Source organism: Cherax quadricarinatus, chromosome 5, assembly GCF_038502225.1.
Source record: "Cherax quadricarinatus isolate ZL_2023a chromosome 5, ASM3850222v1, whole genome shotgun sequence".
NCBI lineage: Eukaryota > Metazoa > Arthropoda > Malacostraca > Decapoda > Parastacidae > Cherax > Cherax quadricarinatus.
This window is the reverse complement of record NC_091296.1, coordinates 1,700,769-1,722,865: the sequence shown is the minus strand read 5'-3', so window position 1 is coordinate 1,722,865 and position 22,097 is coordinate 1,700,769. Positions and strand designations below refer to the sequence as shown.

At 36.5% G+C, this 22,097-nt stretch overlaps 1 protein-coding gene across 2 annotated transcripts in view; it reads left to right on the top strand.

Moving 5' to 3' along the window:
* Tbc1d8-9 (TBC1 domain family member 8/9) overlaps window positions 1-19,924 on the top strand; it is a 59,471-nt gene extending 39,547 nt beyond the window's left edge. Inside the window, exons 17-24 of one of the 2 annotated variants that reach the window (XM_070098860.1) lie at window positions 1,469-1,602; window positions 4,791-4,979; window positions 5,863-6,060; window positions 9,179-9,350; window positions 11,933-12,073; window positions 12,799-12,975; window positions 13,109-13,182; window positions 14,133-19,924. In XM_070098860.1, coding sequence (XP_069954961.1) covers window positions 1,469-1,602; window positions 4,791-4,979; window positions 5,863-6,060; window positions 9,179-9,350; window positions 11,933-12,073; window positions 12,799-12,975; window positions 13,109-13,182; window positions 14,133-14,636 — 1,589 coding nt within the window. In that variant the 3' untranslated portion in view covers window positions 14,637-19,924. Of the gene's footprint in view, window positions 1-1,468; window positions 1,603-4,790; window positions 4,980-5,862; window positions 6,061-9,178; window positions 9,351-11,932; window positions 12,074-12,798; window positions 12,976-13,108; window positions 13,183-14,129 lie in introns of both variants that reach the window. The other variant, XM_070098852.1, reaches the window with a different exon arrangement.
* The last annotated feature ends 2,173 nt before the right edge of the window (window positions 19,925-22,097 follow it).

Here is a 22,097-nt window from a genome sequence, read left to right as displayed (position 1 = left end):
CTTTCTAATCTCAACAACTCTCTCCGTTCCTTAGACATCAAACTTACTTTCCGCCAAACTAGCACTCTTCGCACTAATCTCGTTCATACCTCTCCTCCTACAGATGCTCCTGGTGTCTACTCTATTTCTTGTTCCTCCTGTCCTCTTCAATACTTTGGAGAAACTGGTCAATTTCTTTCTGACAGACTTAGGGAGCACAAAAATAGTGTTAGGCTTGCCATGTCAGAGACCACATCCATCCTATTGACTAGTCTTCTGCTAAAACTGTCTTCCCTACTTCCAACTTTAACAGTCACTGCCTGGTTGAATCCTCCCTAATACACAACTTGCCTTGTATGAATCTTAGTCCCGGCTTTGTCTCTGTAGATGCCTTCCTCTCCCACTACATTATAAAATGTTCCAAACTTCAGAACACTTGTGACCTAACCTGATTCCTCCTTTTTTCTTCTTGTCCCTCTTCCCCTTTCCTCTTTCCTTTTTTCTCCTTTGGGTTGTCTTTCTTCTGCCCTGTGTATTTGTTCCTTCTTTATTTATTTATTTGTTTTTCCTCTCCCCCTTGGTGTTCTTGCGCTTACCCTCTGTGGGCACCTAGCTCCCTTGCAGTGCTCCTCTTTCTTAGTACGTATTTGACTGGCTACTACTACTACTACTACTACTATACTACTACTACTATACTACTACTACTACTACTACTACTACTACTACTACTACTACTATACTACTACTACTACTACTACTACTATACTACTACTACTACTACTATACTACTACTACTACTACTACTATACTACTACTACTACTACTACTACTACTACTATACTACTACTACTACTACTACTATACTACTACTACTACTATACTACTACTACTACTACTACTACTACTACTACTACTATACTACTACTACTACTACTACTACTACTACTACTACTACTACTACTACTACTACTACTACTACTACTACTACTACTACTACTACTACTACTACTATACTACTACTATACTACTACTACTACTATACTACTACTACTACTATACTACTACTACTACTATACTACTACTACTACTACTACTACTACTACTACTACTACTACTATACTACTACTACTACTATACTACTACTATACTACTACTACTACTACTATACTACTACTACTACTACTACTACTACTACTACTACTACTACTACTACTACTACTACTACCACCTCCTCCTGCCTATATATACCCATCCTGCTCTCCTTTTCGTTAGTGTGACTTTGTATATGGTCCAAGTCAGACCGAAACGTTGTCATAAGCTCCTCTCTTCTATGTGCGGGTTATTTGTGTACCAAATGTAATGTTGCAAATATACACAAACCCTGACCCTGTATGGCCACCATTTGTGTCCTGAACATAATATTTTGATAACCATGATGTGTGTATGTCCAGTTATTTTCTTAATGTTTGCTTTGCTATTGTTTTTACAGATTGTGATGATGAGGGAGAAGCTATGATGGTTCTGGCTGATTATCTGGGATGTATCAACACTCCCAAGTGTCGATATGGAAAACGCAAATCAAGTGTCTGTGAAGATAAACAGGCAGAGTCTTCTGAATTAAGGGTATCAGTAATTTCATTTTTTTTTACTTGGAATAAAGTATGGACTTGGCAGAACACTGATACATGTATGTGCATTTGTGAGGGAAGTGCATGAGGGAGTAAATAGAATGAAAGGGAGTACAGTAGCTAGGACAGATGGGATTAAAACTAACATGTTAAAAACAGATGGGTATATAGTTGGAGCAGTTGGTGTATTTGTTCAGTATATGCATGATAGAAGGAAAGTTACCTGGGGATTGGCAGTGCAAATGCATAGTTCCTTTGGATAAGAGAAAAGGGGACAAAAATGTAAGAATTATAGAGAATAAGCTTAAGGATACTGGGTAAAGGGTATATTAGAATTACAGTATTAGCAAGAAAGTTAGGAGTAAGATAGAAAGTAGGATTTCAGAGGAGCAAGGAGGAAGTTAATTCTTTCAGCTATTTGGGAGTGAACTTGTCAGTGGATGGATGATAAGGTGAACCATAGAACTGAGGAGGAATGAAGGTGGGTGGTGCATTGAGGCACCTGTGAAGACAACCTTATCCATGGAGGCAAAAAGGGGAATGTATCAGTTTATAATGGTACCAATATTCTTATGTGAGTGTGAACCATAGGTTTTAACATTACAGTGAGGAGGCTAGATGCAGTAGAGATGTCATATCTGAGGGCAGTGTGTGGTGTGAATACACATTGTTCAGAGAATTCATAGTTTGGAGGTTAGGAGGAGTTGTAGGGTTATTAAAAGTATTATCCAGAGGGCTGAGGAGCGGTTGTTAAGGTGATCTGGACATCTAGAGAGGATGGAGCAAAATAGTAATGGAGGGAAGGAGGGGTAGGGGTTGTCCCAGGAAAGGTTGGAGGAAGGGTAATAAAGGTTTCTTGCAAGGGGACTTGGACATCCAACAGGCTTGTGCAGGCATGTTATATAGGACTCACAAAATCGTAATGACACGATTGCAAATGAACCATACCACGGGCGGGGTTAGAACCCGCAATCGGAGAGTCATAAAACTCCAGACCGATGCGTTAGCCACTGGGCCAGCTAGCTACAATAAGATTCATCCAACTAGGTATACAGTGGACCCCCGGTTCACGTTATTAATCCGTTCCTGAGAGCTCATCGTAAAGCAAAATTATCAGAAAGCGAGTCAATTTTCCCCATAAGAAATAATGGAAATCAAATTAATCCGTGCAAGACACCCAAAAGTATGAAAAAAAAAAAACTTTTACCACATGAAATATTAAGTTTAATGCAATAGAATAATTACAATAACAATAATAACAATAGAATAATCACAATAGAATAATTGACACTTACCTTAATGAAGATCTGGTGATGATTGATGGGATGGGAGGAGGGGAGAGTGTCGAAGTTTTTAATGTTTAGAAGGGGAATCGCTGTTTTGTAATCACAGTTGCACCTTTTGCAAGAACAGCTTCCTTGATTGCCGTTTTCCTGCTCACTATAGTAGAGATGGTTGATTGGGATTTACTATACAACTTGGCCAGGTCCAACACATGCACTCCACTCCAATTATCTCTTTCTTCATTTCAATAGTCATTAACACCCTTGGTCTCGATGGGTTGGCACTAGAAGCTTTCTTGGGGCCCATGGTGACTTATTTTGCAGAAACAAGCACCAAAAACAGTGATAATATGGAATGTACCGAATGTATCCTTAGATGCGCGCACACTGGCTGGCTTGTAAACACTGGCACACACGGGGCAGTTCAGGCCACACGTGGACACGTCTCGTACGAATCGTATCGCATACCGTTTTTTGTAACGGGAACCGAGGCAAATTTTTTGCGATATAATGCTTCGGATACCGGATTTATCGGATACCGATGACTTCGCGAACCGGGGGTCCACTGTATTTATACACCATAGGAGGGTTAGCATAGGCACCACTGTGACCACAATTGCAATTTTTTATAGATGCGAGTTATGTTGATGGCTTTGAGGGGACTTGAGCTAGAGTTCATCAGGGCCATGCTAGCAAGAGATTTGTCTGTAAAAACTTGTATTTGTGGTCACAGTGGTGCCTGTGCTAACCTTCCTATGGTGTATAAATATACCTAGTTGGATGAATCTTATTGTAGCTAGCTTGCCCAGTGGCTAACGCATCAGTCTGGAGTTTTATGACTCTCTGATCTCGGGTTTTAACCTGTGAGTTAGTGGGGCTAAGTGATTTTTATGATGACATACTGTTGGATGGTAGGATTGCTTGCGTCCTTTTTTCTGTCTCTCAAACATGCAAGATTTCAGGTACGTCTTGCTACTTCTACTTACACTTAGGTCACATTACACATACATGTACAAGTATATATATACACACACCCCTCTGGGTTTTCTGCTATTTTCTTTCTAGTTCTTGTTTATTTCCTCTAATCTCCGTGGGGAAGTGGAACAGAATTCTTCCTCCGTAAGCCATGCGTGTTGTAAGAGGCAACTAAAATGCCAGGAGCAAGGGGCTAGTAACCCTTTCTCCTGTATAAATTACTAAATTTAAAAAGAGAAACTTTGTTTTTTTTTTGGGGCCACCCTGCCTTGGTGGGATACGGCCAGTTTGTTGAAAAAAAAAAAATACTGTTGGAGTATGAATAAGGTGATATTTACGAAGGGGGTTTCAGGGAAACTGGTTAGCTGGACTTGAGTCCTGAAGTGGAAAATACATTGCTTGCACTCTGAAGGAGGGGTGGAGATATTGCAGTGGGAGATGGCTGGTGTCTTAAAAAAAAAAGGGAACATGTAGACCAAGGAAGGAGGGGTGTTAATGTTGCAGTTTAAAAACTGTAGTGTAAAGCACCCTTCTGGCAAGACAGTGATGGAGTGAATGATGGTGAAAGTTTTTCTTTTTCGGGCCACCCTGCCTTGGTGGGAATCAGCCAGTGTGTTAATAATAAAATAATAATAATGTAGACCAAGTGTTTACATCAAAGCATATAGATAAAGTTAAGGAGCTGTTTGTTGCATTTACAGATTTAGAAAAAGCATATAATGGGGTGGATAGGGAAGTAATGTGGCAAAAGTTCAAAAACCTCTTTCTTTTTGTGTATATTCAAGATACATTTTCTTATTAAATGCACATTATGCCTTTAATATAAGCATCTTATAAGTGATGACAGTAATTTGTATGCATAAGCTCATAACTATAGCACTTAGCTATAGTCTTCCATAGTTTTATATTTCATTTATATTTCCAGACTATGGTAAACATTATTGACATTATAGAAGCTGCATATAGAGGTTTTGGATTTATCACCAATGTTGCTATTGAGCGACTTCGGGTGAAGCACCGTCTCCGAGTTGTTCAAACACTGGAAGACACTGTTATGAGAAATACCTTACGCACTGTTGGTCCTGACTGTATTTTGTCTGAGGAAGACCTTAAGGTGAGCACTTTGCTCTTATGTCTTTTTGCAAATGTTTATTAGTAAACTAAAAACCTATACTTATCACTCATGATTTCCACAGTATGTTCTTTCTTCATGCAGATTTTCAGTACATTATTCTATAAGCACAAAACTCCTAGATTTTGAGGACCTAATGTTGAATATGGTAGGTTATTATTGACCATTGACAAGTGTTCATTATACTTTAGTTATCCATGGTAGTGTATAGCAAGGGGCTAGTAATCCCTTCTGTATAAATTACTAAATGTAAAAAGATGAAAAATTTATAGTTTTTTCTTTTATGAGTCACCTTGCCTTGGTGGGAGATAACTGCTGTGTTAAAAAAATAAGATTTCTTTTTTTTTTGTTTTGTATGGAATAATAAGTGTGAGTCTGCAAGTGTTAGTAGAAAGACACAGTTAGGAACCTTTTATATTGACAATGTTTCATCCTTTGAAAAAGCCTCCAGTGGATGAAATGTTAGTCTCTTCATGAAAGTGTCTTTGCTATAAGTATCTTCAATCCTTTTTTTTTCTTTTTACTCACTGAGAAAATTAAAAAAAAAAAAAAAAGAAGTGTGTGTTGTATTTTATAAATGGACAAATAGAGAGGTTGCAGAAAATGCGTTGATTTAGTGGGTATTCACAGAACACCACATGTAGCATAGGTGTGGTGGTTAAAATGTTTATACATGATTAAAAAAATAGTTTACACTTAAAAGTACAGGACTTGATATACAGATATCTTTGCCAGCAATACTGTAGTTTATTTTTTAATATATTGTTAATATGCCTAAGGATGGGAAACTTTAATAGAGGATAAAAACTCTTAATTCTTAGAAAGAGAAGGAAATTAAATATTCTAACCCTTAGGATTTTTTCAGGAACTTGTCATCTATGTCCGTGGAGAACAGATCTTGGGAGGAGAAGACAAGGAAGTTCGCCAGCGTAACAATTCTGGGAATCCTCTGACCCAGGAAGGCTATGCTCTTGGATACGAAACATTTCGTCAGCTCTTTTTGGCTGTCTCACCATGGGGTCAGGGCGACCGTTCAGAATCCCTTGTGACGAGTATCTTCAATGTTAGTTACTCTTCTCAGTCTTTTCTGACATATAGACTCCATTAGAGAATGTTTTGTAAAAAAATATATTTGAATCATGTTTTGAATTATCACAATGAGGAAATGTTTTAACTCATGGTCAATATTTATTCAGTTCCAGGAAAATTTGTTTCAAGTTTGTTGACCAAATAATTCATAAGGAATGATTATTAGTGAATGCACTGAACACATGTTTTCGAAAAGGTGAAGATGATTCAAATATGGGGGGTCCCTAACTTAAAAACAAGCTGTAATATATACTGTTCTATATAAGAAAAACAGTTGTGTTATGCACAGCTGCTTTTCCTATATAAAACAGTATAACGATGATTGTTACACACGTTTATTAATGAGTTCCTAACTGCTTCATTCACATAACTCGTGGGATGTTTGTCAGTTTGAGATTCCCCTGTATTTAGTACTGTACTGTATTTTAATAGTAATACTGTAATATCAAAAAACCTTGAAATTGAGAAATAAATAAAACGTTGCAGCAATGAATACCCATTTTCTGATATTCCTAGATCACATGGAACCTAATTATATAATCATGGTTCACCTTTCATTAGGAGTGCCTTGATCCAAGGAGTTGTAGCTGCCCCTCTCCTGTCTTGGATCAAACATGATAACCTCTTATTTTCCTGATGCTGTAGGACCTCTATCGGTTTAGAGTGCCCCATGTACAGCATTTCAATAATACAGCAATTGTGAATTATACCCATTCTTCATTTATCCAGACTTCCTACAATAAATATATTCACCACTTACTATAAGCTAAGGACGAAAATATTTTAAGGTAAGTAATGTGTGTACTGTATGTGCATTTTTTAGGCCTAGCTCTATTACTCATTAAATATATGATAATGTAAACATGCTATCAGGCTTTTATTTATTTTTTTTTTCAACAAGTCGGCCGTCTCCCACCGAGGCAGGGTTACCCAAAAAAGAAAGAAAATCCCCAAAAAGAAAATACTTTCATCATCATTCAACACTTTCACCACACTCGCACATTATCACTGTTTTTGCAGAGGTGCTCAGAATACACAGTTTAGAAGCATACACATATAAAGATACACAACATATCCCTCCAAACTGCCAATATCCCAAACCCCTCCTTTAAAGTGCAGGCATTGTACTTCCCATTTCCAGGACTCAAGTCCAACTATATGAACATAACCGGTTTCCCTGAATCCCTTCACTAAATATTACCCTGCTCACACACCAACAGATCGTCAGGTCCCAAGTACCATTCGTCTCCATTTACTCCTATCTAACACGCTCACGCACACTTGCTGGAAGTCCAAGCCCCTTGCCCACAAAACCTCCTTTACCCCCTCTCTCCAACCCTTTCGAGGATGACCCCTACCCCACCTTCCTTTCCCTATAGATTTATATGCTTTCCATGTCATTCTACTTTGATCCATTCTCTCTAAATGACCAAACCACCTCAACAACCCCTCTTCTGCCCTCTGACTAATACTTTTATTAACTCCACACCTTTTCCTAATTTCCACACTCCGAATTTTCTGCATAATATTTACACCACACATTGCCCTTAAAAAGGACATCTCCACTGCCTCCAACCGTCTTCTCGCTGCTGCATTTACCACCCAAGCTTCACACCCATATAAGAGTGTTGGTACTACTATACTTTCATACATTCCCTTCTTTGCCTCCATAGATAACGTTTTTTGACTCCACATATACCTCAACGCACCACTCACCTTTTTTCCCTCATCAATTCTATGATTAACCTCATCCTTCATAAATCCATCCGCCGACACGTCAACTCCCAAGTATCTGAAAACATTCACTTCTTCCATACTCCTCCTCCCCAATTTGATATCCAATTTTTCTTTATCTAAATCATTTGACACCCTCATCACCTTACTCTTTTCTATGTTCACTTTCAACTTTCTACCTTTACACACATTCCCAAACTCATCCACTAACCTTTGCAATTTTTCTTTAGAATCTCCCATAAGCACAGTATCATCAGCAAAAAGTAACTGTGTCAATTCCCATTTTGAATTTGATTCCCCAAAATTTAATCCCACCCCTCTCCCGAACACCCTAGCATTTACTTCCTTTACAACCCCATCTATAAATATATTAAACAACCATGGTGACATTACACATCCCTGTCTAAGACCTACTTTTACCGGGAAGTAGTCTCCCTCTCTTCTACACACCTGAGCCTCACTATCCTCATAAAAACTCTTTACAGCATTTAATAACTTACCACCTATTCCATATACTTGCAACATCTGCCACATTGCTCCTCTATCCACTCTATCATATGCCTTTTCTAAATCGATAAATGCAATAAAAACTTCCCTACCTTTATCTAAATGCTGTTCACATATATGCTTCAATGTAAACACTTGATCTACACATCCCCTACCCACTCTGAAACCTCCTTGCTCATCCGCAATCCTACATTCTGTCTTACCTCTAATTCTTTCAATTATAACCCTACCGTACACTTTTCCTGGTATACTCAGTAAACTTATTCCTCTATAATTTTTACAATCTCTTTTGTCCCCTTTCCCTTTATATAAAGGGACTATACATGCTCTCTGCCAATCCCTAGGTACCTTCCCCTCTTTCATACATTTATTAAACAAAAGTACCAACCACTCCAACACTATATCCCCCCCTGCTTTTAACATTTCTGTCATGATCCCATCAGTTCCAGCTGCTTTACCCCCTTTCATTCTACGTAATGCCTCACGTACCTCCCCCACACTTACATTCTGCTCTTCTTCACTCCTAAAAGATGGTATACCTCCCTGACCAGTGCATGAAATTACTGCCTCTGTTTCTTCCTTAACATTTAAAAGTTCCTCAAAATATTCTCGCCATCTACCTAATACCTCCATCTCCCCATCTATATGCTTTTATATGCATTTGAAAGTGAAAAAGGGCTGTGTTTCACTTTACAGTGGTAGCCCAGAACCTAAACTGCTGTATAAGCAGGGCCCACCTGTATATAATCATCACAGTTTAGGATTTATATTTTCAAATTGGTTTTGTTGTGCCTGTCTGAACTCTGCTACTCAATGAATTGTATATTAACCTGCCCTCATTTTCTGGACAGATGCTGGATGTTGATGGAACGCATGTATTGAGCTTTCGGTCTGTTGCGTGGCTCTATGGAGTTCTATGTAGTGGAGACTTTGCTCGCAAGCTGAGGTTGTTTTACTACTTGCATTTAGCATTTCCCCCAAGTCTGGAGGATGTGGATAAGCCACTTAAAAATGAAGAAAATGGTAAGAAAATTAATTTGTTCAGATAAGCCACTTAAAAATGAAGAAAATGGTAAGAAAATTAATTTGTTCAGATACTGGTAATTTATTTTATGGATGAAAGGATGAAAATGCACTTACAATATAACATCTTTACTGGATATGCATTAGTCCTGGGCCCTTGGTCACTCCAAATGATACAAGGGAATGAAAATGCACAGTAAGTATAGTGGAGAATCAGTCTCTTCAAGGTATCATTGAATGTCCTCTTTTTTTTTCTTTAACACACTGGCCACATCCCACTGAAGCAGGGTGACCCAAAAAGAAAAATGAAAGTTTTTCTTTTTAAATTTAGTAATTCATACAGGAGAAAGGGTTACTAGCCCATTGCTCCCAGCATTTTAGCCCCCATTTATGACAAACATGGCTTACAGAGGAAGACTTCTTTTCCACTTTCACCTAGAGATAAGAGGATATACAGAAGAACAAGAACTATTAAAAAAGCAGAAAAAACCCAGATGAGTGTTTGTAAATATATATGCATGTACATATATGTGTAGTGTGATCTAAGTGTAAATAGCAAGATATGTCCATTATCCCACATGTTTGAGGTCGAAAAAAAGACACCAGCAATCCTACTGTCACTTAGCTGGACGGTAGTACCTCCCTGGGTGGTTGCTGTCTACCAACCTACTACCTAGGTCTGTCCTAATTTTTTTTTTCAACAAACTGGCCGTATCCCACCAAGGCAGGGTGGCCCAAAAAGAAAAACGAAAGTTTCTCTTTTTAAATTTAGTAATTTATACAAGAGAAGGGGTTATTACCCCCTTGCCCCCGGCATTTTAGTTGCCTCTTACAACACGCATGGCTTACGGAGGAAGAATTCTGTTCCACTTCCCCATGGAGATAAGAGAAAATAAACAAGAACAAGAACTAGAAAGAAAATAGCAGAAAACCCAGAGGGGTGTGTGTATATATATGCTTGTACATGTATGTGTAGTGTGACCTAAGTGTAAGTAGAAGTAGCGAGACATACCTGAAATCTTGCATGTTTATGAGACAGAAAAAAGACACCAGCAATCCTACCATCATGTAAAACAATTACAGGTAGTACCTCCCTGGGCGGTTGCTGTCTACCAACCTACTACCTAGGTCTGTCCTAAATGTGTGTATAATATACAGTGGTACCGTCATTATTCAAGTAGTTGTCATCTTATTTCTCTTGCTATAGTTCTTCTGATGAGTTTATTTTTCAAATGTAATGCCCATTCTTTCTGTATATTTATATATCTAAATAAAAGCAGGCATTGAGAGGCCTACTATTTTAACCCTTTGAGGGTCCGTCCTACATTTCTGCAGCTTTGAAGCTTGGGTCCAAGCTGTAGTTTTATGCCACGAGTTCAGCTCGCTCAGATAAGCTGTGAGCGGTAAATTTGGCCCTTGATATGAGAGAATGGATGTACATGGTAAGTGTGCACCATATAAAACAAATCCTGCAGCACACAGTGCATGAGAAAAAAAATGACCATGTTTTTGCATTAAAACAGTAACTTTGTGGTGTATTTTTGTATGTTTTTTACGGTTGCATGCATGTTTTTTTGGTCTGATAAAATGAAAGATATATTACAGAAATAGAGACGATTTTGATTGGTTTTAGCACTGAAAATAGCTTGAAATTGAGCTCAAATTAGTGGAAATGTTCGATTTTTGCCGATGTTCAAGACGTCACACGTCCAATACACCTCAGCTAGTGGATCTAATATATCTTCATGAATGCGCTGATATTATTTATACAATTATTGCAATATCGCATAACAGTAAATCTTCTATTTTTGGGTGTGAACAGAAATTCTTCTATGTAAATAAAAAATCAATGTGGAATTCATCTGTAACTCCTGGAAACATAACTGACAAACAGAGGAAATGTTATTTTAGTGCCAGGAATGCCTGCATTGTTTATTCTGGACCCTATTTTGAAATTGGAATACGTATTTTGAACTTTGATGGAAATTGGCCAAATTACCAATTTCCAATCACTTTTTTGGATAGTTGAAATACTAATTGATTGGGCAGTTTCTTGTGCTCAGTCGATAAAACAGAAGTAATACTAGAGAAATAGCTAAGAATTTGGTCAACTGGAATAATGTAATTGGCCTAAAATAGAAGTCAAAGTGGGCAAAATCACCAGTGCGTAAATATCGCTGTTGCAGTAAAATCCGCAATAGTGTAATTTCATCAGTTTTCCATCAAATTTTGTATTTTTTGTTTTATTACCTTTAGAAAAAGATTCTCTACTATTTCATAAGAAAAAATAATTTTTTTTTTTAATTCCTGGACCCTGTGGACAAGGCGTAGATCTATGCTTGGACCCTCAAAGGGTTAAATAATTCCTGAAGAATTTTACTGATTGTTAGTGTTACCTTGGTGTCTTCAGAAGTGAAAAATTGGAAATACTGTATAAGGTAACTAAATTTTGGGGATTGTTTCACAAATAAAAGTTCAGTTGAACTACAGTCTTCCAAGATGTGGGCAGTGATGAGGTCTTAGTTGAGGAATTGATGGAGGTCTTAGTTTTGACTGACCTGGAATGTCTGCTTTATGTTCAGCAGCTGAAGTGGAAGAGGAAGCAGCAGTAGAGGCAGAAGAGTACTTTGATTACCTAGATGAGGACTATGGAAAAGGCAAAGTGGATCTAGATATATCAGATGATCAAGATGCAGAAACTTCTGGCACCTCTCCTAAAAAAGGTGCGTCTGTATATGTATAATTGCAATATACGTAGTACTTTCTGCATTTCTTTCTGTCTCGTTCACTTGAATAGAAAATTTTACTGATGGAAAACACTTCGTGTCTTTGCAATATTTTCGCCTTTGCATACCAATTTTTTATATTATAGTATTAGCATTACCCAGTTTTCCCAGTTTCTTTGTATTGAGGGACACTTCTTCGCAAAGGACGTAACTTGTTCGTAAGTTGAGGGGGCATCTATCCCTCCATTACACCAGACCAATCCTATACCCTCTCCCATACCCCTACATCATCAGTACTGTTGTGTGGCCTATGGTACATGCAGTGGAAGTACTTTAGCTTCATTGAAAGCTTTGGTATGTATTTTTTTTTTTTTACCAAATTGGCTGTTTTCTGCCAAGGTTGGATAACCAATAACAAGGAAAAACTTTCACTGTCATTCATTCATGGGGGGGGGGGGGATCATACAACCTCGGTGGGAAAAAAGATCATGTTAAATTTTAGAATGCTTGTGGGATTTAAACTGGATTGTTGGTACATGTAATAATATAAGAGAGTTGGATCCAGAGTGTTAGGTTATTAGATTATACTGTACATTATTCTGTGAAAGACTTAATAACATAGGCTGGACTGACTTTCAACTTTGCTTTATTTAACTCCAAGTATGAGTTATAGTTTTTCCATGAGACCAATAATACACTTAGGACATAATGTTGGTTTTCAGAATACTGTGATGACTTCACAGGGTTAGCGACCATCCACAGCCGTGACTACAGATTATTTGAACAGCGGTTCTTGCCCACCATGACCCAAGAGCAGTTTATCAATATGTGGCGCACTGTCTACAGCTTCTTTGCAATGGAAACCAACCAGGAAATCTTTACATCACTCTCTAGAGTTGGTAAGTTATGTTTGTAAGTGAAATTATGTTATTGCTTACCTCATAATAATGATTCATAGTGGGTCAGACAATAAAAAGATGCTTAGTAATAATGAAGCTAATTTTGGTATTAACAAAGCTGTTCATGTTCAAGGAACATTGCTGCTGCAGATTGGTGAAGTTGGACGACGAGTCAAAGAAATTGCATCCAGATCCAACAGTGAAAGCGTAAGTTGGCTGCTGCTGCATTTAGTGTTCAAATTTTTATTTTAATATTGATGTCTGTGCACTTCCGGCAGCCTACCATTGAATGAGTGATGGTGAATGTGTGTCCTTTTAAACACTCGAACTTTGCTGGGAAATGGGTAAAGCGGTAAGAAAAAAGGGTTTCATTGCATTTTTGAGAAATACATTTGGTGCTGAACCTTGAGGGAAAAAAAATATATCAATATGACCACAGCTGTTCATTGTCTTAAATACAGAGTGAAGCTATAGGCCTTGGCTGGAAATTAAGGAACTAAGTTGAGAAAGTATGTTGGGTTTACTGATGGTCAGATAGCGTGGGTGGAATTTCAGGTTTGAAAAGGAAGAAATTGTTGGTAGATGCTAATAAAGGTAGCAGCTTTTGAAAGAGGTAAGAGAATGACGTGGAAAGGGAAGTTTTAAGTACAGTACATAATTTTTTTTTAATTTAAAAGTTGTAAAATGGGTGTTAAAGTATCCGAGGGACAACTTGAAGGCAGGTACTTGTGGAGTGATTTAAGTACCAGTTTGAGTCAAGAATTTTGTCAGAACAATTCACTAATAACCTGCACTTAGAAAAGGAAATTTTTCATGATGTTTTGGTCTTTTCTGAACCATTGTGAAACCACAATTGACTACACTTTAAAATGGTCCAGGATGAACCAAAATGTCCCCATAAGTTTCATTTTTTAACAGTGAGTAATTTGTGAATAGAAGCAAGCATTACACTGGATGAAGATACAGTAGATAGTATGGTAAAAATATATTACAGTATATGCAGAACAAGTTTTATTTAGACTTTTGTTTTGGTGCACAATAGTGTGTACCATACATGATGGCAATTCTCATCTCTCAAACTAGATAGTGATTAGACATGTTATTCAGAGAGGGATTAAATTGTTTTTCTAATAGAATATTTTATCTCTCACTAGCAGGCAAGACTTCCTGGAGAACAATCCTCAGAAAATGTATTCCAGTTGGAGGAGATGAGAGGTGCATTAGAAGAGTGTTTGGGCTCGGGTAATTGTACGACAGAGGAAAGTGAGCAAGCATTGCAAAGTACAGAAGAATCCCCAGACTCTGAAAATACTAGTGCTGTGCCATGTGATACAGGCAAAAACGGTAAAATGTTACATAACGTAATTAAAAATGATACTGGGGAAGAAAAAGATAAAAATACAGAAGAATGTGAACAAAACGCTAGTGTTGACGAAAGTGACTGTGGCAGTTCGGAGCATAGACATGCCTCCATGTCCCAGCCATCATCTCAGGAGTGGAGCATATCCTTTGAACAATTCTTGGCTAATGTGGCTAATGAAGAAAAGCTTGTTGACTTCTTCGAGAGGCCAGTCAAACTGGCACAGGAAGTACAAAAGCTGAGAAAGAGACATGCGGTATGTACAAGTGTGAGTGGCTCGGTGGCCTCCACACCTTCCTAAATGGTAAGTGAAGATGCACGCTAAATCAATGTTCAAACAGGGAAAGTGAGGCTCCCTGCACTAGATATGTCAACACAGCCAAAAATTGTTTTATCTAGAATTTTTTAATTGTACAGTGAACATCAAGCTTGTGATATACACTTATATATGAGCCATTGCCAATATTAAGAACCAGCTGAATATCTTCAGTAAAAAAAAACCTTGAAATGCTGTTACGCATGTGAAAATATAAAAAATTGTTTTATGAACCAGCTGAATATCTTAGGTAAAAAAAAGCCTTGAAATGCTGCTGTTCTTTCAACAAACTGGCCGTATCCCACCGAGACAGGGTAGCCCAAAGAGAAAAACAAAAGTTTCTCTTTAACTTTAGTAATGTATACAGGAGAAGGGGTTACTAGCCCCTTGCTCCCTTGAAATGCTGTTATGCATGTTAAAAAAAATTATCTTAAGAACCAACTGAATATTTTAAGTGAAAAAAAGTCTTGAAATGCTGTTATGCATGTAAAAATAATTTTTTTTTAATTTATTGCATCTCATGTTTCAAGGCATTTTTTTTATTAAAAAAAAAAAAAGAGCTCTTATTATTGTCAATTCCTCATATTCATTTCTTAGTTACTGATGTAGACTGTTCCTAGTGAGAAAATATATTTTGTATTTAATTCAGATATTAAAATGTACTTTTTGGTTAATCCCACTAAAAAATAATATAAACAGTAATATAAATCATGTAAAAATGTACTTTTTAATTCAAGAAAGAATGGTTGTGCTCGAGTCCTACGGGTGCTACCTTGTCTGGCATCAGGCCGTGTCCAGGTATATTTAACTTAATGCATTCATACATATACATAAATACCCTTGTACATATAAATTCATGTAAATATATTATTAATATATACAGTACTATATACAAACACACACACACACACATTCTTTACATAAATGCAGTGGTACCTCGAGTTACGAACTTAATTCATTCCAGAAGGCTGTTCGAGTGCCGATACCGAACGAATTTGTTCCCATAAATAATAATGTAAATTAGATTAGTCCATTTCAGACCCCCAAAAATACACTTACAAAAGCACTTACAAAAATACACTTACATAATTGTTCGAGTTGGGAGCTGTTCGAAACTCAGGGTACCACTGTATATCTACATTCATCCATCACACATGTGTGCTGTATAATAGCTACATAGATAAGTGTAGTTTAATGTTTATAGAGGAAAATATTAGAAATTTTTCCCATTTAATAAGATATAACCAGGACGATAATTTTAACCACGTCTGATTAGTTTTGCATTAACAGAGCTAAAATCATATCAAGTTTTGTACTGAAAAGATAGTGCCATGATCATTTTTAGAAAGCCTTAAATAAGGGAACTCAAGTTGTGAGAGTAGACTAAGAGAAATTATGTGCACAGTTTTAGTTATCTCTGACTCACAGTTAACCCACAAATTAAGGATGACAGTTAGACGTTTTGATCCATCTTGGAACGCTGTCAAAGCTACGGCTTGAAAGTGGTCCAGAATGCAACATTATCAAAGTTGCAGCTTGAAAGTGGTCCAGAATGTGACATTATCAAAGTTGCAGCCTGAAAGTGGTCCAGAATGCATCACAATGTCCTCCAGTTTTGTCTGCACTTTGTGCGTTAATGTTGAATTGCTCCAGTCATCGTGTTGTGATTCTTTAATTTCCTACTGTTAGTAGAATGTAATTTGTTTTTCTTTAGAAACTGGCACAGGATGAACCTCGTATACTTGCCCGAAATCAATTGACATTGTGCAGATTAACTGGTGACCATTCTAAATTTACTATTGCATGCATTCAGGAAAAGTTGGTGCATACGTTGAATGTGCCACATAAATAACCTTGACCATGGACAGTTTTACCATAGAGGGGTAGCTACTTACTACTGTGTTTGAGTTAGTGTTGGAAATGTATTCTCTCAAAGTTTGACAATCTTTTGGCTATCCTGTTTACGTAATATTAACTCTCATGTTCTTAGCTCTATGATTTGTTTGTTTTAATTATCTAAATGGATATTTTGTTTAAAGTTAATGGAGGTTTTACAGCATAAGTGATTTTATATCGATTTCAAGGGGGGAAAATAGGATTTGATACATTTAATTTTCACATGTTATAAGTCTTTAAATTTCAGTATTGTTGGAATATTTTTTTCAGTGGTGGTGGTGTACATTTTATTTCTTTGGAAGTTCCTGGGTGATTGCAATCAACTTGGAATAGATGTTTTACAATCCTAGTTCTTTTGAATTTCTTCCTGATGTTATTCCCATAAAATATATTTAAGCCTCAGTGACACTTAACAAAGAAATTTGTTTTAATTTCTAAAAAGTTGCCAACCTGAAGCAAAAGTTGACATGTAAGGTCTTGGGAGAGGTATTTAAATTTAGTCAGTAAAGGTACATATTATAACACAGGAGAACTTGATATTTGTGGACCAGTAATTTATATAGAAACTAGATTCATGATTTTTTTAAACTTTTTAATTTATAAGTGAATTGAAGTGAAAATTTATTCATGTGATCTTTGGTAAAAGTAATTTTTAACATGTACAAAGTATAATTTGTTTGAAAAATACTGACTGCTATGGCCTTCCGTTTAATTCCATGGCAACTAGGTATAAAAAAAATTTCATCATCTTTCCTTGAACCACAGAGTTGCATGGAATCATTCATTTTAATCATGGTGATACGCATTCAGGGTCGACCCAAGGAACAGGAGGTTAAATCTAGTTGTTTGGATCAAGAGCTCCTCACTAGCAACAAGGCACCTCCCTTGAGGGGAATGCAAATGATAACTTTTATTGTTACAAAATATTTAGAGGGGAGAGCCCCTTCATAGAAAGGGCCTCAGTGCCAATGAAGGTATCTTGATCCAAGGAATTGGACCTATCCTCCATTTCCTGATTCAAGCCTGATTATCTTCCATTCCCTAAATGCTACAAAATTCCTATTGGTTTATTGTATCCTCATAATAATAATAACAATGAAAAGGAACATTGCTGTATTGCTCTGGAGATAACAGGTATAGGATCAGTACTAAACCCATAAGGTTTAATACTTCTCCATGATTATGGTAATAATCACCATTAGGGGGTAACTCTAGTTTATTGAATTTATTTTTATTTATTTCTATGACAAACATGAACTATTTCTTAATTAATATTTTTGGCTAGGGAAAAAACTTTTGGGTGGCATAGTTGTAGCCTTTTTATGAGCTTTTACTTCTTCTTTCTTTATATTCCTTGGAGAACTACTTGTCTTTATTTTTGGAGACAGGTTTTGTGCTGCTGTGTTTGGCTTATATTGGTCTGATTATAATGAATTATAATACAGTATTGTTTCAGATTTGTGCCACAAAGTGCAGCACTGTATGACCCAATTGGCTTTAGTGCTTAGTTATGATTATAATAAAAATGTGCTACAAAGTTCTTTGCCTCTTTGCAAATACTGTATAGTTGCAACCTTTCAGTTTGGAGCGTCAGTGCGCATGTTGCTCGTCACTTTGATTTTAACATGCCTTTAACTCTTCATGGTGGGTGCCTTGATGCTGGTGAAGAGCTCTTGATTCAAAGGATTCGAGCTATTATCCAATTCATTGGATCAAGCCTGATTATCTCCCATTTCCCAGGTACTGTATATATATGACTTATGAATTCAACATCTCCCTATGATTATAACAACAGACTTTAAGATAATTATTTCTAATATTGTGTATACCTTTGACAGCCTTATTGGCATTTTTTAACACCCTGGACACTTCTCTGTGTCTTGAAAAGTTTTAATCTTCCTTTTTTTTTTTTTGTAATATCTGTAATTGGAAGGTACTAAGCAACAACTTGGACAGAAGATTGAAACACGAGTAAAAATCTACTGTGGCAGAAATCTTTGTCAAAAAATTGAATTCTTTTGTATCTGCATGTGCTGCCTTTCAATCATTTGTCTTAGCTATTCTTCTATTTCAGCTCCAACTTTTTCAAGTCATAGTTTTACTGTTTCTCTTTCTCTTCTTGTTGCCATATTGTTTTAGTACCTGGTCTTTATTATTTCCTGGCTTTGTCAATTGTCCCTTAGTTTCCATGTGTGCTATCCAGATTTCACATGCACACTTTAAAGAATGAAGTCTATGGTCTGTATTATGTTATGCTGTGTATTACTATGTATTCATTCTTGTATCCATGTATAATACATTATATACTGTAGATTTTGTTATAAATTCTTTTATTAAATTTTATTAGTTTTTTTAAATATTGACTAGTAGCTGAAATACTGTATTGAACTTCACTGTAATGCTATGGTCATTGGAGTTTATATACATTTCATATAACGACAGAAATTACCTAATCTTTTTATTTTATTAAAAACAACATTCATCTATCATGCAGCCATAGTAATATAGTAATAATGTAAGCATGATTTAAAATGAACCGGGAAAATCATAATAAATAATTTTACAGTTCTCCGAATAAATTAGAATGCTTTTTAGACGCTACTGCATTTTTGGTCTTTGTCAGTCTTTCTTGATGACTTATCTGTCAGTCTGATGTCTTGATTGCTGTCTTGTCAGTCTGTCTGTGATGTCTGAGTTATTGGTACGTATTTATCAGTTTGCCGTATTTATCAGTTTGCCGTATTTATCAGTTTGTCATGTCTCAGAGTTTGGTGTGTGCCAGTCTGATGCCAATGATTGACACTTGTCAATCTGCTTCTGATGTTTTAGTGATTGGTGTGTGGATGTCTGATGCCTCAATGATTGGCACCTGCCAGTCTCAATGCTTGGAATGTCACTCTACTTGTCTGATGCCTTGCACAGCATACATATTTAATGCTGATGTGCATCCTGTATGCCACAATCCTCTCACATGTTTACATGTAAGAGGGTTACAATTCCACAATTTACTTTGATAATGTGATATCCCAAGAGGAAAGAAATCAGTAATACTGATCAAAGTAGTGTACAAGTACATCATCTTCACCTTTTAAAGCCAGGAGTTTTCCGTTCATATTGTACTTAAGTTTATGGCAGGGTTTAGCATTTTTGGAAACACTTATGTCCAGTTGTTTTCTTCATTTAATTTTTTTAATATTTTTTTATTTAGACTGGGTCAGATTTTTGTAAGTCAGTGGATTATACATTTATAAAAATTAAGGTATTTGTTCATGACTTGAACACTTGTGCATTTTGTTGATTGCTGTCTTGAATTCATGTATTTGGTTTGCTCATAATTTGTAACATTATACCTTCGATGGGTTTTGAGTCTTTCTACTCCTTGAATTCATGTATTTGGTTTGCTCATAATTTGTAACATTATACCTTCGATGGGTTTTGAGTCTTTCTACTCCTTGAGCCCGGCCATGGGCCAGGCTTGTCTTGTAAATTTGATTTCATAGTACTGTGCATTAACATTTAATGAAACTTCAAACAGGCATAAGGGAAGGGAATTATTCATATAGGTTATAGAAATTAAATGAATTTTTTTTTAGCTATTTACCACCTAAGAGTAAGGTTTTTCATTTTGAAGATTTCCAAATTTGACATTTAAATTCTTCCACAAGTTGTCTGTATTTCTCAGTTCATATTGTACTGAGGTCTATAATTTTTCAGTGTTCTGTCTGCCTTGTTGTTAGCTAAGACACATTCCATGCTCAAAAAACACACAAAAAATACAGTTGAGCTTTGATTATTTCTTTAGCTCATCTTCGTACAGTAGCAGTAATATAGATAAATAAATGTGTTTCATTTCAAGGTAGGCAAATTATCCTGGGCCTTAGTCATGGGAAAAGTTCACTGAAGGTATTAGCATTTCTTGTTGTAGGCATCAGTAACGTTCAGTTCTTACAGTAGGACCTTCAAGGGGTGTATCTTAATGCTGGTGAAGGGCTTGCTTCAAGGAACCGAAGCTACTCTTCCCTTCCTTGGATCAAATCTGGTTGTCTCCTTCCCCATGCACTGTATGATCATTATGGATTGAGCTCGTCTCTATGAATATAATCTAACAGTAGGATATTATGGAATAAGAGATGCTTGTTCCAAGTTCTTAACTGACCTGTATTTCTGAAAAAGAATTTGCAACATGAGTTACACATTTGTATTGCATCTTGGCAGTTGTAAGGCTTTCACTGTTTGCTAAGTGCCCCATTTGTGTATGTGTAAAAGTAGGTAACGTGGAGCAGTTACAGAGTAGACCCCCACCTTTATAAAGGTGGGGGTCTACTTTGTAGATGCAAACAGTGAAAACTTTACAACTGCCAAGATGCAATACAAATGTATAACTTATGTTGCATATTCTTTTTCATATTGATTGTAAGGCTGGAATCTTAAAATATCTTTCGAATGTGCATTTATCAGCACTGTAGTATTTTTGGAGATGAAAGAGAATGCTAGATGTATAGTGTTTATACTTATACTGTACTCTATGATGTATTACACACATCCTTGTTGGCTACACTTAACACTAAGCTCATAATATTGTATTGTTGCAGCATGAGTGGTTTTTCATATTAATCTCTGGACAGTTTAATACAGTATATCACTTTCATGAATTTGTACTGTTTTACATTTTGTCATTGAATAGTGCAGAAATTATTCATGGACTTAAAGGAAGAAAGGAGGAAGATTGAGTTTTATTTTTTTGTATGTATAGAATGGTGATAATACAGTGACTTTTTACTCCCCTGGGAATTTTAATTTCTCTGTATTGCATATGCCTGTTTTAATTATTAGGGTAATATAAGTGTTTATTTTTCATCTTTGTTGGTAGGAAGTAGGTATGTAAGCACTTTCTTCTGGGTTGTTTTTTAAGAGTCGTATTTTGCTTTTCCATCTGTTTTAGCTGTAATTATTTAATTTTGTATGGCAATGAGAGCATGTGATTTAAAAACATTATCCAGATCTGTTAGGTTTTTTGGGGGTATTGCTACAAAGGTGATCTTTAAGACAAATAAATGCTTAGGCTGTGATTGACTTTTTTCTACATAGGAATTGTGAGTACATTCTTTTATTGTACAGTGGTACCTTGAATTACGAACTTAATTCGTTCCAGAAGGCTGTTCGAGTGCTGATACCGAACAAATTTGTTCCCATAAGGAATAATGTAAATGAGATTAGTCCGTTTCAGATCCCCAAAAACACACTTACAAAAGCACTTACAAAAATACGCTTACATAATTGTTCGAGTTGGGAGCTGTTCGAAACTCGATGTACCACTGTACTTCAGAACTTTTTCCCATTACTCTACAAGTTTCATCCTTCAGCACAAACAAGCTCATATGGAGTCAGTAAAGTAGCATTTACAAGAAGTACTGTATATTTCTGCCTCACACTGAGGCTGTCTTCAGTAATACTGTGTTGCCTTAGTGTATATTTCCTGTGCTACAAACTAGAGTTTTTTACATTTGTGTTGGGATCGTATTCTTTATTCACTGCTGCTGATGTCACAGG